Raw genomic sequence first — 15,368 nt, 5'->3', positions numbered from 1 at the left:
CAGAGACAGGGAGCAGGACCCAAACCTGGCAAAGTGTAGGCTCTAATGAAGAGGGGTCAAGTTCCTTAGATTTGCCGTTCCTCATCTCTAGGCTCTAGATTAGAAATTGTTACCATGTGGCTCAGTAGTAAAGAATCCGCCTGCCAATGCTAGGAGCCACAGGAGATGAGGGTTCAATTCCTGGGTTGGGAAGATCCCCTGGAGAAGGAAATGGCAACCCACAAGAGTATTCTTGCCTGGAGAATCCCAGGGACAGAGTACTCTGATGGGCTATAGTCCATGGGGTCACAGAGAGTCGGGCACGACTGAGGATGCACGTGCAGAACGTGGGCAAGGCTAGAGTTTTAGTCCCGAATTGCCTACCTTTCAGGACACTACTCCCACCATGGAAGGCGTTTCTCCGGAGGCCCCAGTCTCCATAAATGACTGTTAGATTGGAGACTAGGCTGATGTCCCTTTCCTCCCCAAACTGTAAGCACATGAAGTGGTTCCCACCTTGGAAAATGATGCCAAGATGACAGCCCCCGGGAGCTGATGAGAAGAATCCATGTGTAGGGTGAATGTACAGCAGATGTAACTAGAACTGACAAAGGCTTCCCCAAGTTGGGTTAAAAAAGCAGTTCAGAATTCCAAAAAGCGTTGATTTTAATGGAACACTCTCATTTAAAAAAATAATAATAAATTTTATTTATTTTTGGCTGTGCTGGTTCTTTGTTGCTGCGTGGCCTTTTCTCTACTTGTGGGGGCCAGTTTGTCTAGTTGCTGTGTGTGGCCTTCTCATTGCGGTGGCTTCTCTTGTTGTGGAGCACGGGCCGGAGGACACAGCGGCTTCAGTAGTTGTGGCACCTGGACTTAATTGCTCTGCACCATATGGGATCTTCCTGGATCAGGGATTGAGCTGGTGTCCCCTGAATTGGCAGGCAGATTCTTTACCACTGAGCCACCAGGGAAGTCCTCTCTCTCTCTTTTTTTTTTAGATTTATTTATTTTTAATTGGAAGATAATTGACTTACAATATTATTTTTTGCCATGTATCAACATGAATCAGCCATAGGTATAGGTATGTGCCTGTCCTCTTGAACTTCCCTCCCACCTCCCACCCCATCCCACCACCCCTCTAGGTAGTCACAGAGCACTAGTCTGAGCGCCCCGCATCATACAGCAAATTCCCACTATCTAATTTTACATCTAGTATTGTGTGTCCTTCCATGGTACTCTCTCATCTTACCCTCTCCTTCCCAACCCCTCTCTTCTTAGTTTTAATCTTTTCCTCAAAAAGTAAAAAAAGTGCTGCCTCTATCTTAGCAGAGAACATACGGACGGATACTCTGGCCTGCAGAGCCAGAGAACCTTGTCTCCAAGTCAGGATTCGGACGGTGGTACAAGAGCCCTTTTTAGGGAAATGAGATTTCTTTTTCTGTGATGGTCTGAGAGGTTAGGAATGTTTTTCACGCTTCATGGCTCTTTGACTAATTTTGGATTTGTCATCCAGGAATTTATGCAAAGTCTTCTCAGATGAAGGCAGGGAGCCCGGGACAGCTTCTTTCTTTCTGCATTGTTAGTGGATCGGTTGATCCGCTGCCATTTCGATGGGATGCCTCTTCCTCGTGCCCTTCCCGTCAGTGCCTCCTGTGGTTGAGGGGCACCCTGGGGCTCAGTTCCTGCACTCAGATTGCTGTGGGATCCTCCATGGAATTCACTAACTGCTCCCTCTGGTTTGTCACGAGTATTTTTACCTGTCACTTTGATCATGCTCTCTTACTCTCTTAAACTCCAGTTGAGGCTTCCTCTTAACACTGAGAATTAAACCTAAGAACCTTCCTTCTGGGTTTAAAAACCCTTCACTGGGAATGTCCTTGCCCCTTGCTACTCAAAGTCTGGTCCATGGGTGGGCAACCTGGCAGTATCTGCATCACCTGAGAGCCCATTAGAACTCACAACCCTGCCGCAGGTGAACTGCATCAAAGTCAGCATTTTTAACAAGATCCAGGTGAGTCGCGTGCGTGTTAGAATGGAGAAATGCTTTCTGGGAAATCCTCCCTGCTACCATCATCATTCATGGCCATCAAGTAGGTCTTAGAGCAACATTTCTCCGCCTGGCTCTGACCTGACTGCTTGGCACATAGCAAAGCAGCACACTCCAATTTAATCTTCCCAGTGTCTCCATGCGGTATGTACTGTTGTTATTCCCATTTGCTGAAGGGGAGACTGAGGCCTTTGAGAGATGTTCATTCAGGTAGTGAGTGTTGGAGCAGCCTGGATTTAATCCAAGACACTCTGTCTCCAGAGTTCATGTGCCTAACTATCAGCTCTGCACCTCCCCTTTCCTGGACTCTTCCCTCCAAGTCTGTTAGCTCTGGATTCTCTTGCCTCTTTCTCATTGGTCTGTAAAAATTCTCTAAAGCAAAGCCACATTGAAGGAAATGCTGCTGTTTGGTGTCTTCTGGAAAAGCTTTGAGTCCTAAAGTTATTTTTAAGGAAGATTGTGCTGTACTCTGTAGAGATTGATCTCTCAGCCAAGGAGAAGGAGCTCTTTCTACTGCTTCCAATTTAATACAGGCCACGTGGAGCCTGAGATATTACCCTCCCCGGATGTGAACTTCTTCTGGCTGTGTTGAGATAGAGTAGTATCTAAAACATGACCTTTGGAAGAATCCTTACATTTACAACTCTAATCAGAAAAAAAAAATGGAGATAATTCATATGACCTTCAATGACATTGGTGCAGGGTTTATCAAGTCCTTTGAAGACCTTAAGGTCAGAATGCTTATAGCCTGTATACTCAAGGCCAGAGTTTCGTTACAGGAGGTTAGCTATATGAGGTCTGGCAGAGATTAAGGTCAGTGGTTTTCAAACTGATTATTGAACTGCTTTGAGGGAATATTCCAGAGAAAAACTTGGAGGCTGTGGTGTGAGATAGTGTCTGAGCTGAAACAGAGGTTCCCTGGGCCCCACCTCACTTTCAACCAATTAGTTTCAATTTTACATCATTTTGTATAATAGGTCCTGGGGTAACATTCTATTCAATGGGCCCTTCCCTACTTAGGGTTTTCCTGGCAGCTCACACGGTAAGATCCCTGGGTCAGGAAGATACCCTGGAAAGGGGAATGGCTACCTATTACAGTATTCTTGCCTGGAGAATTCCATGGACAGAATTTTCTTTTTGTATATTAAAAGCCAATTAAACTACTCCGTCCTTTGCAGTTGAGGCTGTTGAGGTTCAAAAAGGCAAATTGACTTCCCCAAGGTCATACATTGTTTTGGCCAAAAACATTTCTTGTATTCCTCCTTTGAAAGCTCAGAAGCTGGGCCAGCTGCCAAGTCTGCTGGGCATTCACGTCTTTGCTGTCTGGGTCAGCCCTTCTTACAGTCAGTGGAGCTGACCTGGCCATTTTTCCTTTGCATTTAGGACTCCTCTGTGTGTGTTTGGAAAACCAAACACCATTCAGGTGTTTTAGGGGCAAAGCTAAGTCAAAAAGTCATATATTGGCAGCATTCTTTGTCTTCATCTTGGGGTGAAGCTGTATGGCTCTCTCATTGTCCTGACTTAGTTATCCGTTGAAGGCAGCCTTGCAGAGAACACAGAATATTCCAGTACTTGCAAAACAGAGGAGCTGTTCTCCCCTCCAAACATTAGTTTACCAAACCCCCCATTTTAGGAGAATGTGCATTTGAGGAATGTGTGACCAAAAGGGAAAGATGGCATTGAAAGACTGAGATCATGTATTTTTCCCTGCTCCTGCAAAAACATTTTTTCCTTTCATTTTCAGGAAAATAAATCAATAGGTGAAACAGACAAATGAGAATTTCAGTGACAATTTACAGTTAGTAATGATGGATATATGGGTAATTTCCACCATGTCTTCTGTTGTTTACTAGAAACTTCTTTAAGGCAGATGATTGGCATACTAAGAGATCTTTTATTTCTAAAAAGAGCTCTCCACTCACCTGTATGTTCAGTGCTTGTCCTGATCTTTTGTTTAAAAAATTGGGTGCTAATCACTGCCTCCCTCTTGAGTCTGGGCTCCAGAAATGCAGCCCCACTGCCTGGGATGTAAGCCCTTTGTGTGTGGCCAGTTATGTAGAATGTAGATATTTCATTCCAGGACTTGATTTTCTGTCTCTCAGTTTTTCTCTCTTCTCTCTGCCATTTACTTTACCTACTGTTTCTTTTTCTAACCCCAGTTTCTGCTCCCTCTAATTGTTCCCAGTGGGACCAAAATACCCTGGAACTAAAATTCTTCTTTACAGAGATATATTAAAGTGAAACACACTGTGATCTCCTACAAGGGAAACAGATTCTTGTTCTGAAAAGACGAGTACTTAATTATTTATAGTATGTATAATTACTAAGAATTTGGAGACAAATATTGGCTCTCAAGCTATTTGGTTACATATAGAGATGTTACCTAAAAACTCCTTTAGCTGCCCTATATACATGTTGGGAGCTTCCCTGATAGCTTAGTTGGTGAAGAATCCTGCAATGCAGGAGATTCTGGTTTGATTCCTGGGTCAGGAAGATCTGCTGGAGAAGTGATAGGCTACCCACTCCTGTATTCTGGCCTAGAGAATTCCATGGACTGTATAGTCCATGGGGTCACAAAGAGTCGGACACGACTGAGTGACTTTTACTTCACTTCATATACATGTTGCTATTTTAAATTTCACTTTTGCTTTTTGTTCCTAAGATTTAGAGAGGATTCTGTTCTCCACCAAAAAAAAAAAAAAATAGTTCCTAAGAGATTCTAGAAAGCATGCCTAAAGATATTAATTAGTTACTTGTAACACTAAAGTAGTTTGCTGTCATCCTTGGCAAATTTTTCCATTATTTACTAAGATTAAGGTATTGAGCTTGGTCTCAGATAGGTCTCTAGGGTAGGGTATGGTTGTTGCTGATTGTTTATGATGTCATGTAACACTTAAGTGTTTATTATTTAAGTGTTAGTCACTCAGCCATTTCTGACTCTGTGACCCCCATGGACTGTAGCCCTCTAGTCTCCTCTGTCTGTGGAATTCCACAGGCAAGAATACTGGAGTGAATTGCCATGCCCATCTCCAGGGGATCTTCCGACCCAGGGACTGAACCCAGGTCTCTGGCATTACGGGTGAATTCTTTACTGTCTGAACCACCAGGGAAGCCCTTGGGTACTGTGAAATGACAGGAGGGAGAGGCTTGACCCTTGTCAAAGTTTGGCAAAAGTGTTTCCTCCTAAAGCTTCAAAAGCAGGAGAGAGTCCCAAGTGTACCTGGCAGCTGGCGCGTTAAAATAACTAATCTTCACATACAAAGAGTCTCTTCACAGGATTTGGCCAAAGGTCAAGCCTGTTGGGTGTATGTTTATAAAACAGAGTCTGTAGAGATTAGTCCTCACTTTAGATAATGAGTGACAGAAGGAGGAGGGAGGAGTTTGTCACTTAAGTATTCATCACGGTCCCTTGACCTCGTTCTGCATGTCTAGCCATAGTTATCTTGGCAGAGAGGTAGAACTATACACTTCCTTATTTAATTCGTTTTGTGCTTTATTGTCTTTGCTCTTGAGGATGGATCCATTCTCTCTCCTTTGAATTCACTTAGAAGTAAAGTTGCTCCCCAAAGAGAGATGAACTTCAGGCTTACGTTGTATGCGCCTGACTAGTAACTTTACTCCTGACTAATAACTTTCTCGCAGATAGCGTCATGTACCGCTGGGCTTTGAGGCTGAAGATTTGAACTTAACCGTGACTGGTTTACACGAATCTAGATGTACCTCTGCAGCCAAGGACAGTGTCAACTCCCGCCTGAGACACTGGGCTCTGTAGGGGAGGTAGACATACTGGAATAAAATCAGGAACCTCAGAGAGAGGAGAAAGAAAGTGGTGCATACCTGGTAGGTAGCCAGCAGTGTCTAGCACAGTTCATATTCTGGCAATTTCCAAGGTCATTTTTTTTTTAAAGTATAAAAGCACTCTTTGCCTTTTTCAAGGCTTCAAATAAAATGTTGGTCCTTTAAAAATTAATTTCCTCAAATTATAGATTTTGATGCCCACCCACCCCCACCAGATAAGAGCTCCTTGAAGCCAGGCTTCATGCCTGGCTCATCTGAATATTCTTGGCACCCAGCCTAAGTTCTGAGGCATCATAGACAATATTTGCAAAATAAATGCATATAACTTATTCTCTGAATTCCCCCAGGATTCAAGGACCTCAGACATTATGTAAAAGCTAACCAAAAATCCAGACCTACAAGACCCTTGACAGAGTCAGTCCTGTGGTAGGGCTGCCTTTTTTCCTCCTCATTTTCAGTACTGGCTTTTTACTTTGATTTTATTTTTATGAAGTTCACAGCTACCTTCACTAACGTTAAAATTCTATTTTTTAAGTTTCATTTAGCGGGGTGACTTTGTTTTTTTAAGTTCATTACAATTATACCATAATTTGAGGACATATACCATATTTTAAAATAGATTGTTTGTTTACTCCTGTTTTAATATCCTTAAATTTTTTTTTTTTTTTCTCTCTTCTCCCTTTCTACTACCAGGATGATAGAAAATGGGAGTGCATTTTAGCAGACCCAGGTGTACTTGCTGTTTCTTAGGTTGTCACTGTAGTGGGTTGACTTTAACAAATCCTATTTAAAAGGTAAATTACAAACATTCATCAGCAAGTGATTTTTCTAAAGTCTTCATGTTAGCTATCTCTTGTTGCTGCAACAAATTAGCACAAAAGTCGTGGCTTAAAACAACAGCCGTTTATTCTGTGGCTACAGAATGTATGGAAGGCAGAAGTCCAAATGGTTCTTATTTGGCTGAAATCAAGGCATCAGCAAAGGTGCCTTCCTTCAGGAGCCTCAAGCAGAGGGTCGGTCCTTTCCTCACTTTTTCCAGCTTCTAGAGGCTGCCTGTATTCCTTGAATCATGGCTCCTTCCTCCATCTTCAAAGTCACCAATGTAGCATCTTCAGATTTTAACTGGGTTTCTGACTTGGCTCTTCTGCCTCCTGTTTATTTTTTTAGATTTTGTGATTACCTTGAGTCCATCCACATAATCCAGGGTGACCCCTAGACCTCGAGATCATTAATTACATCTGCAAACTTCTTTTTGTCACATGAGGTAACATGTTTGCAGGTTCTAAGGATTAGGATCACCTTTGGGGCCATTCTCCTGTCTACCATAAGCATGCATGCACGCTTCAGCTGTGTCCCACTTTGGTGATCCTAAGGACTGCAGCCCGCCAGGCTCCTCTGTCCATGAGATCCTCCAAGCAAGAACACTGGAGTGGGTTGCTGTGCCCTCCTCCAGGGGATCTTCCTGACACAGGATCAAACCCAGGCCTCTTATGTCTCCTGCATCGACAGGCGGGTTCTTTACCACTAGCGCCACCTGGGAAGCCGCCACAGTCAGAGACCCTCACGGAGTTCTGCTGCCTCGAGTTTCTAGCTTTCTGTGCACTCAGGAGAAAGGCTTTGAGTTTTTTTGTGTGTCTTCTCCTGATATTTCTGTCTTGGATGTTACTACTTTAATTTTATGAAATGGTAAAAAATCCACCTGCCAGTGTAGGAGACACGGGTTCAATCCCTGGGTCAGGAAGATGCCCTGGAGAAGGAAATGGCAACCCACTCCAGTATTCTTGCCTGGGAAATCCCATGGACAGAGGAGCCTGACGGGCTATGTAGTTCATATAGTCGCAGAAGAGTCAGATGTGACTTACTGACTAAACAGCAACAATATCAAAAACACATTATCTGTGTTTGTGTGGACACATCAGGGTGGATAGATAGATGTTCAATAACATGGTATTTGGACAATAATGATAATGTATTGGGTTTATACAATGATAATGTAAAATTCGCTCCGTTTTTCCTATTGTACCATATGGAAACCCGAACTAGCTTTTTGGCCAACCAGTAATTAATAATGGAAAAGGAGGCAGCAACTTGGCATTTGAAACCTGGTGAGTTGTAGATAGAGGTGGTTTTTGTTGTTGTTCTCTTGTTTTTTGTTTTGGCTTTAGCTTGAAGCATGAGGGATCTTAGCTCCCTTATCAGGGCTGAAACCTACCAGAGAGGTCCCCAGATGGAGGTTTTTAAAACTCGTCTTTATGGTGGCCTGTTCAGTGAACTCACAGAGCCTTCTAACTTTTGTCTTTAGGCTTATGTACAGAAGTATGTCGTGAAGAATTATTTCTACTATTACCTGTTCCGATTTTCAGCTGCTTTGGGACAAGAAGTGTTCTACATCACATTCCTTCCATTCACTCACTGGAATATAGATCCTTATTTGTCCAGAAGACTGACCATCATATGGGTTGTAAGTATTATTATTACTTATGGACTAGTATTGTTTCTGCAAAAGCCATCTGCTTTAGTACTCTGCATATTTGCTCTTTTTAAAAAATCACTTAGAGCTGAATTTTTACCTGGTTTACTTTGGGAAAATGAAAGGAAAAACATTGCTAAAGCTATGGGTGAGTAAGACTAGGAGAGGAGAGAGATGATGTTCGGAGAAATGACCTTTCTGAGAATCCTAGCAGTGGTGGTACATGTGTGCATGCCCACTCATGACCAACACTTGGTGACCGCATGGACTGTAGCCCAGAACCCAAGATGGGGCATAAATGCCTCCTCTCAAGAAGCCCCTTTTGGTAAAATTTGATCAAAAACTGAAAATAGGAGCTGTTGACTAATACCACTTGGAATTCCTAGGAGAGGAAAGACATGATTTGGTATTAAGTGTGACTTAATTCCAAGTGGTTTTAAGTGTGACTACTCCATACCTATTAGACACAAGGACATATAAGGCAGGGCAGCTTTAATTTGAGGGAGTTTCTAGTATTAGGGGGGCAGCTGGCCTATATACGGAAACCCATTGACAATTCCAGGGGGAGAGGTGGAGCCCCTTCTGATGTTTTGTTTCAGACCCTATCATTGAACTTTGTTCAGGACTAAATTCTGATTTTTTTTTTTTTTAATTGAGGGAGATAGTAGCAAGGTGTGCTGTGAGCATCCAGGCCCTGGGATCAGATTGGCCTGGGTTCAAGTGAAGCTCAGCCAATGCACCTGTTTGTGTGCCCTTGTCCTGAGCCTGTAAAACAGTGTTAATAAAGTGCATCTCCCAGAATAATCCTGAAGACATTCACAGCATGGTCTAGCATGCGGGAGGGATCTACAGGTTGCTATAAGCATGTAATGCATAGTGATGAGTCCATGAAGGTGAAAGTCTTAAAAGATCAATTCTTAGGTCACAGATTGTTTAGCCAAGAGATGGTGGCTTCAGGGACAAGGCTGCCAGCACAGCTGTTTCCTTAACTCAAGATTCCAGCCTGAAAACTGAGCTTCAGAAGCACTTGATCATGTGTAAAGGTACTAGGGTTCTCAGGCGGCTCTGTTCTGAGAAGCTGTGGCTGCACATCTGGGGCTTTATTTTTCTCATTTGTAGAAGTGGTGAGAGAGGTCTTGTTTGGAGCCATAAATGCAAGTGTCACAACAGGCAGGGGGTGGAAATGAAACAGTAAAGTGATGGGTGGAGAGCCCTGGTGGGTGGGGAGGCATCTCGGGGCACTGGGAGTGGCTGCCCCTCTCCACCACCCTTGCCCAAGAGAGGAAAAACAGGGTGGAACTGTCAGATCTCTTTTTTCTGTGAAGTCTTTAAATGAAGGCTTACAGTTTTTTACAATATGGTTTTTATTATTTATTTTTGGCTGCACTGGGTCTTCGTTGCTTTGTGCGGACTTTCTCTAGCTGCTGTGAGTGGGAGCTACTCTTCATTTCAGTGTTTGGGCTTATCGTTGCGGTGGCCCTAGGCTGCTTGGGCTTCGGTTGTTGCGGCTCACAGGCTCAGTAGTTGTGGTGCATGGGCTTATTAGTTACTCCACGGCATGTAGGATCTTCCCAGATCAGGGATCAAACCTGTGTCCTCTGCATTAACCCACAGATTCGTATCGACTGGGCCACCAAGAAAGTCCTAGGCTTGCATTTTAAAAGCTTTATATGCCAACTGAACAAAAGCATCCTTGAAATGCAGAATTACAAGGCCTGGTTTGAAGTCTTGGGCCTAAAGGACAACTAAGATCCCTCAGGCTTGTGGTCAGGATTATTTGGCCCCTAATTTTTCCTGCTTATTTGCTCCTTTTCTCTCTCATTCTACAAGTCACTGTTTCCTTTCTCTGTCTCCCAGCTGGCCCTCTTCTGAAATCTAGCTTACGTCTAAAAGTATGATCCAATGAGAACGTGCAGAAGCATAAGAATCTTGGAAGAGATGAACGTTAGTGCAGTTGTTCCCCTCCTTTCTGAAGTGTCTTCCGTTCCTGCAGAGCCGGTGATGTCCACTAGAGCGGCTGGGGGAGGAGAGGGAGCTGGGAGCACTCCTGTTCTTAGGATGTGAATGTGCACCCAAGATCCAGGGTACTTGCATTCCTTTTCTTGTCACTTATTTTCCGAGATTTAAGATGTGTCTGACTCTACAACCCCATGGACTGTAGCCCGCCAGGCTCCTCTGTCCATGGGATTTCCCAGGCAAGAATACTGGAGTGGGTTGCCATTTCCTTTTCCAGGCGATCTTCCCGACCCATGTCTCTTGCATTGGTAGGTGGATTCTTTACCATTGAGCCACCAGGGAAGCCCCTTTTTCTGAAAATTTTCTTTTTTAATCCAACTTTTATGGTAGTTGAGTGTGGTAAATGATGCTAAATATTTTTAATAACCCAGCAGTATCTTATACTGTGTACAGTCGGTTTGAGGTCAGTTATCTTCCTCACTGAGGGTAGAAAACTTTTCTTGAGGGATCAGGAACATCTTTAGACCCTGTAGGAGGCAGTGGTTATGGGACTCTGATTATCATCGTGAGTGGTGGTTTTTCATTTTGGAGTCCTGATTTCAGAGCACTCAAAGGATTTCCCACTTAAGGTAGAATTGCGAGTCTTTTGTCAGAGAGTGGGCAAGTAAAGTCTTCACCTGAGAAAGGAAAGAGCCGCCTTTGAATGTGCTATTTGTTGTGAGCTTTGGCAGCCTGTTATTTGCTTTTAGAGATGAGTGAATGGTCAGATCCACAAGGCACCCATGTAGAAGGTTATGTAATTTGTATCAGTGAGGCATTCTTGGCAGTTAATGGTGGAGAGACAGTGGTGGATCCAAGGAGGGTAGCAGGGAAGGAAGGAAGGAAGGGCAGAGGTAGAGCTTTGGAGGGGACAGATACTGAGAGGTGGGAAGGTGGTTGCTCTGTCCTCAGTTGTGGAGATAATAATGGGAGAGGCTTGGTTTGGCTTCAGTGTTGTAACTGGGTGGAGGGAAGGAAAATTCTTGATGGTGTCACAGGGAGGTAGGAAGGGAGGTGGGATGGACATGCATGCTAAGTGCTTAGTCCCTTCAATCATGTCTGAGTCCATGTGACCCCATGGACGGTAGCCCACCAGGCTCCTCTGTCCATGGGATTCTCCAAGCAGGAATACTGGAGTGGATTGCTATTCCCTTCTCCAGGGGACCTTCCCAACCCCAGGATCCAACCCATGTCTCGTAAATCTCCTGCATTGGCAGGTGGATTCTTTACCACTAGGGCCACCTGGGATGGAGAAGGGTGAGATTCTTTGGGGCAATCAGTTTCCTCCTGTGGCAGCCTGTCTCCTGTAAGGGATATGACTAAATTAGTGGCTGCTTCTTTAAGGGGTGAGGATGAAAAAATGTTTATTATATAAGGGACAGAATTTGAAGTCTCCTAACTTTAAACATCTTATCTCACTCAAAATCCTTTGAAAGAGCTATGTTCAAGAGTGCCAGATCTCTTGATGAATTGCATATTAATTTGACAGTTGTCATTGGATAAAGTCTCGGCAGGTTTTATCGCTTTTAAAAATAATTTGTTATATTAGGAGTGACTCATATTGTCTGAAGCAACTTAACAGAATTTATGGTTACATGAACAGCTTTCTTATCACAGTCGTAATTGTTCCTCCCGTCTATTCCAACTCTGTTAATCGCATTTGTTGGCATCCCCATGTTCATTATCTTTTTTGCTCTTCATAACAATGGGTTGGTATCAGTTTTATCATTTTATAGATTGGGGTTGTAATACTTCAAGTAATAAGCCATGTTATATGTTGAGGACACTCAGTGTAATCGTGCTTTACATATACTACCTAGTTTAATCCTACCAGTACCTGAGACATGACTATTGGCAATCAGGAAACTAACATGTAGAAAGAATCACTTTGGATTAAGTGGATTTGATCCAGAGCCCTAAGGCCTCTTGTGCAAGAGAGGGCCACCATTGTTTCTTAGAAAAATACTGCTGAACTACACTAAGAGCCTTCACTGTTGGTTGTTTGTTTTTTTTTTTTTTTTTAAGAGAGACGTTGAGGCTTTAAGCATCCAGACAACTTGCCCTAGGTTCTGTTCCATTGCATATTTGCTATGATTGCATTTCAGTTTTGCCCATATGGGATTTATTAACTTTATCTACTCCTTAAGTGTCTTTCATAGACCTTTCTTGACAAGTCAAAGGTATTTTATCCCAGGAAACTTAGATAAGCTTTTTTTTAAAAGTTAACTGAGAAACATCAATGAGGTATTTTCTTCCTCTGTCACTTATCAAGGTTTTTTAACCTGTCGTTCGATTCAATAGAATCTTTGACCTTGGGACAGAAAAGGCCATGAATGGGTTATTCATTAGACCCTCATAAGAGATGTTATCCATAGAACTTTAGGAGTCACTGCTCAACTGAGTGATTATCTGATCTCCTGTCTTCCATTCTGGCGTGGTAACAGCCCCACCAAGAAAGAAAATAGAATATTGCTTGTGTCTTAAAAAGGTTAGCTCCAATTTCATTGAAACTGCATGGTGTTCAGCTCTGTAACATGAGGTAGCATAATGGTACCTCTATTAATTTTCATATATTTTTAATATCACTAAATTTTTTTTTTCAGATGCCACTTGTGTTAACTCTGGTGAATTTTCAGTCTGTCTTTTGAGTATATTTTAAAGGGTCTTTTCTAATCTCTTTTTATCAGTTAGCATCAAGTGAGATTAAACTATTGATTTTCCGAGTCTCAGAGGCCATGTGTCTTTAAATAAGATTTTTAGAAATTCAAGATTTTGAGAAGTGGTATGTAAGTTGATGGTATCATCAGTAGAAGAAAATCCCTTAAAATTGAATTTCAGTTCTTTTATGCAGGGTGTTCACATTAGTTTAGGTAGGAACCTCACCACTCTGTTGCCTTACCTTTTGTGACCTCCATGGCCTCTATGTGTGTGCATGCACGCTAGGCAAGAACACTGGAGTGGGTTGCTATTTCCTTCTCCAGAGGATCTTCCTGACCCAGGGGCTGAACCCGCATCTCTTGCATTGGCAGGTTCTTTACCAACTGAGCCACCAGGGAAGTCCTTGACCCCTATAAAACATTTGAATTTGGGACTCCCATCTTCAGGCACCAAATCTTTCTGACCTGGAGTTTCCCTGGCCATGAAATAGTTTACTCGGGGGCAACCAGCCTTTAGAAAACCTGATTCTCACTGCCCAAACTCCAGAAAGTTTTTAATTTGTCTTGGGAATTTTCTTTTCCCTTTGTTTTCCCATTTGTAAACACTTCTTTTACTTAATGACATCGAAGGATACAGTCCTCAGCATTCTGACCCATATGTAGTTATTTTTAAGTAATTGTCACCCTATCCAAACTGTTCTTAAAAGAGTTTTTCTGATTGTTGAAGGCCCTGGTTGCTTCTGAGTTTCCAGGCAGGGGTAATCTTGCTTCTAATAATTCATGTTTTGTTTTGTTTTTTTCTTTTTCAAATTCCCTCAATCCCCCCCCCCCCCTTTTTTTTTTAAAGTTTTGGCCATACTACACAGCATGCAGTATCTTAGCTCCTGACCAGGGATCAGACCCACACCCCCTGCAGTGGAGGTGAGAAGTCTTAACTACTGGATGGCCAGGGAAGTCCCCCTCAATCCTTCTGAATTTATGGCTTTTGATGAACTCTTTGAATGAAATCAAGGACTGTTGATGTTGGGGGAGGGTGCTGCTTCTACCTCTATCAGCAGCTCTGAGGTTTGGTCAGAGGTTCCTGGCTTCCCAGGTGGCACTAGTGTTAAAGACTCCACCTGCCATTGCAGGAGACAGGGTTTGATCCCAGTGTTGGGAAGATCCCTGGAGGAGGGCATGGCAACCCACTCCAGTATTGTTGCCTGGAGAGTCCCATGGACAGAGGAGCCTGACGGGCCACAGCCCATAGGCTCACAAGGAGTTGGACATGACTGAAGCAACCTAGTATACATGCACACTCAGAGGTTCCCAGGCTTCCCAGGTGGTGCAACGGTAAAGAATCCGCCTGCCAATGTAGGAGATGCAAGAGTCACAGGTTCAATTCCTGGGTCAAGAAAAGCCCCTGGAGGAGGAAATGACAACCAGTATTCTTGCCTGGGAAATTCCATGGACAGAGGAGCATGGCAGGCTACAGTTCATGGGTTTGCGAAGAGTCAGACATGACTGTGCACACACATACACACAGAGGTTCCTGATCCTGAAATATTAATACCATGAAAGGAACACGAGGGTGGTGTTTATAGGGTGTTGGTTTTGGTTTCCACTCAAAACTGGCCCAAAGGGGAGATGTTGTCAGGTTACAAGGAGTTCCGTAGGAGCCAGAACCACACGGGGGCTGATGTCTGAACAGCTTGGTTTCTGTTACAGTTAAGCAGTGACTCTACGGATCTGCCTCTTTACCTCCTGATGCCAGCTGGTAACTTCCTGTCTTTTGGTTCAGAGTTCCAAGACAATATAACCCAGCTCACTGTGTAGCGCAACTGCACCCATCTCTGGCTAATGCATATATTGATTGTCTTTGGTCCAAGCAGCTGTGTTGGGGGTGAGGATAGACAATTAATTGGGGCACAGAGCCATGGACCAGGTTAAAATATCAGGAGACTTGGACTATAATCCCAGCAGTGAGACTTTGCTCAGGGCACTCACTTCTTGATTCTGGCCTGCAGCATCCCTAGCTTCAAAATGAAAGGACTCAGCTAGAGGACCTTGGGAGGTACATAACATGGTCATGACTCTTCTTTATTTGTTCACTATGTGACACTTAAGAGAGCCATCCATGGCATGGAGTAAGAAAGCAAAGACTAAATACTGGACAGAATTACAAGAAAAAAACCCTGTCATCTCTTTTGCAGACTGAATGCTAATATGGTTTTACATGCTGCTTTCTTCTGCTCAGTGATGATACATTAGAAATGCATAGCAAATCCACCTCTAAATATTTGTTAGGTAGTTTGCTGTTTTATGTTCAACACAATCAAAGAAATGCTTTAAAAGGAAATGCTGAGTTGCTCAGTAACAGATTCCTTTTGGGGGGGGGGTACTCTCAAAATCCTGTCAATAAGGAGGTCATAACAGCAGAAGG

At 43.3% G+C, this 15,368-nt stretch overlaps 1 protein-coding gene across 1 annotated transcript in view; it reads left to right on the top strand.

Moving 5' to 3' along the window:
* Positions 1 to 15,368, top strand: part of SGPP2 (sphingosine-1-phosphate phosphatase 2) — a 155,099-nt gene that overhangs the window by 48,901 nt on the left and 90,830 nt on the right. The window contains exon 2 of the mRNA XM_018058914.1: positions 8,127 to 8,285. Coding sequence (XP_017914403.1) covers positions 8,127 to 8,285 — 159 coding nt within the window. The remainder of the gene's footprint in view (positions 1 to 8,126; positions 8,286 to 15,368) is intronic.

This window comes from Capra hircus, chromosome 2, assembly GCF_001704415.2.
Source record: "Capra hircus breed San Clemente chromosome 2, ASM170441v1, whole genome shotgun sequence".
Lineage (NCBI taxonomy): Eukaryota > Metazoa > Chordata > Mammalia > Artiodactyla > Bovidae > Capra > Capra hircus.
The sequence above is the reverse complement of the archived record's forward strand: the minus strand, read 5'-3'. Positions and strand labels throughout refer to the sequence as shown.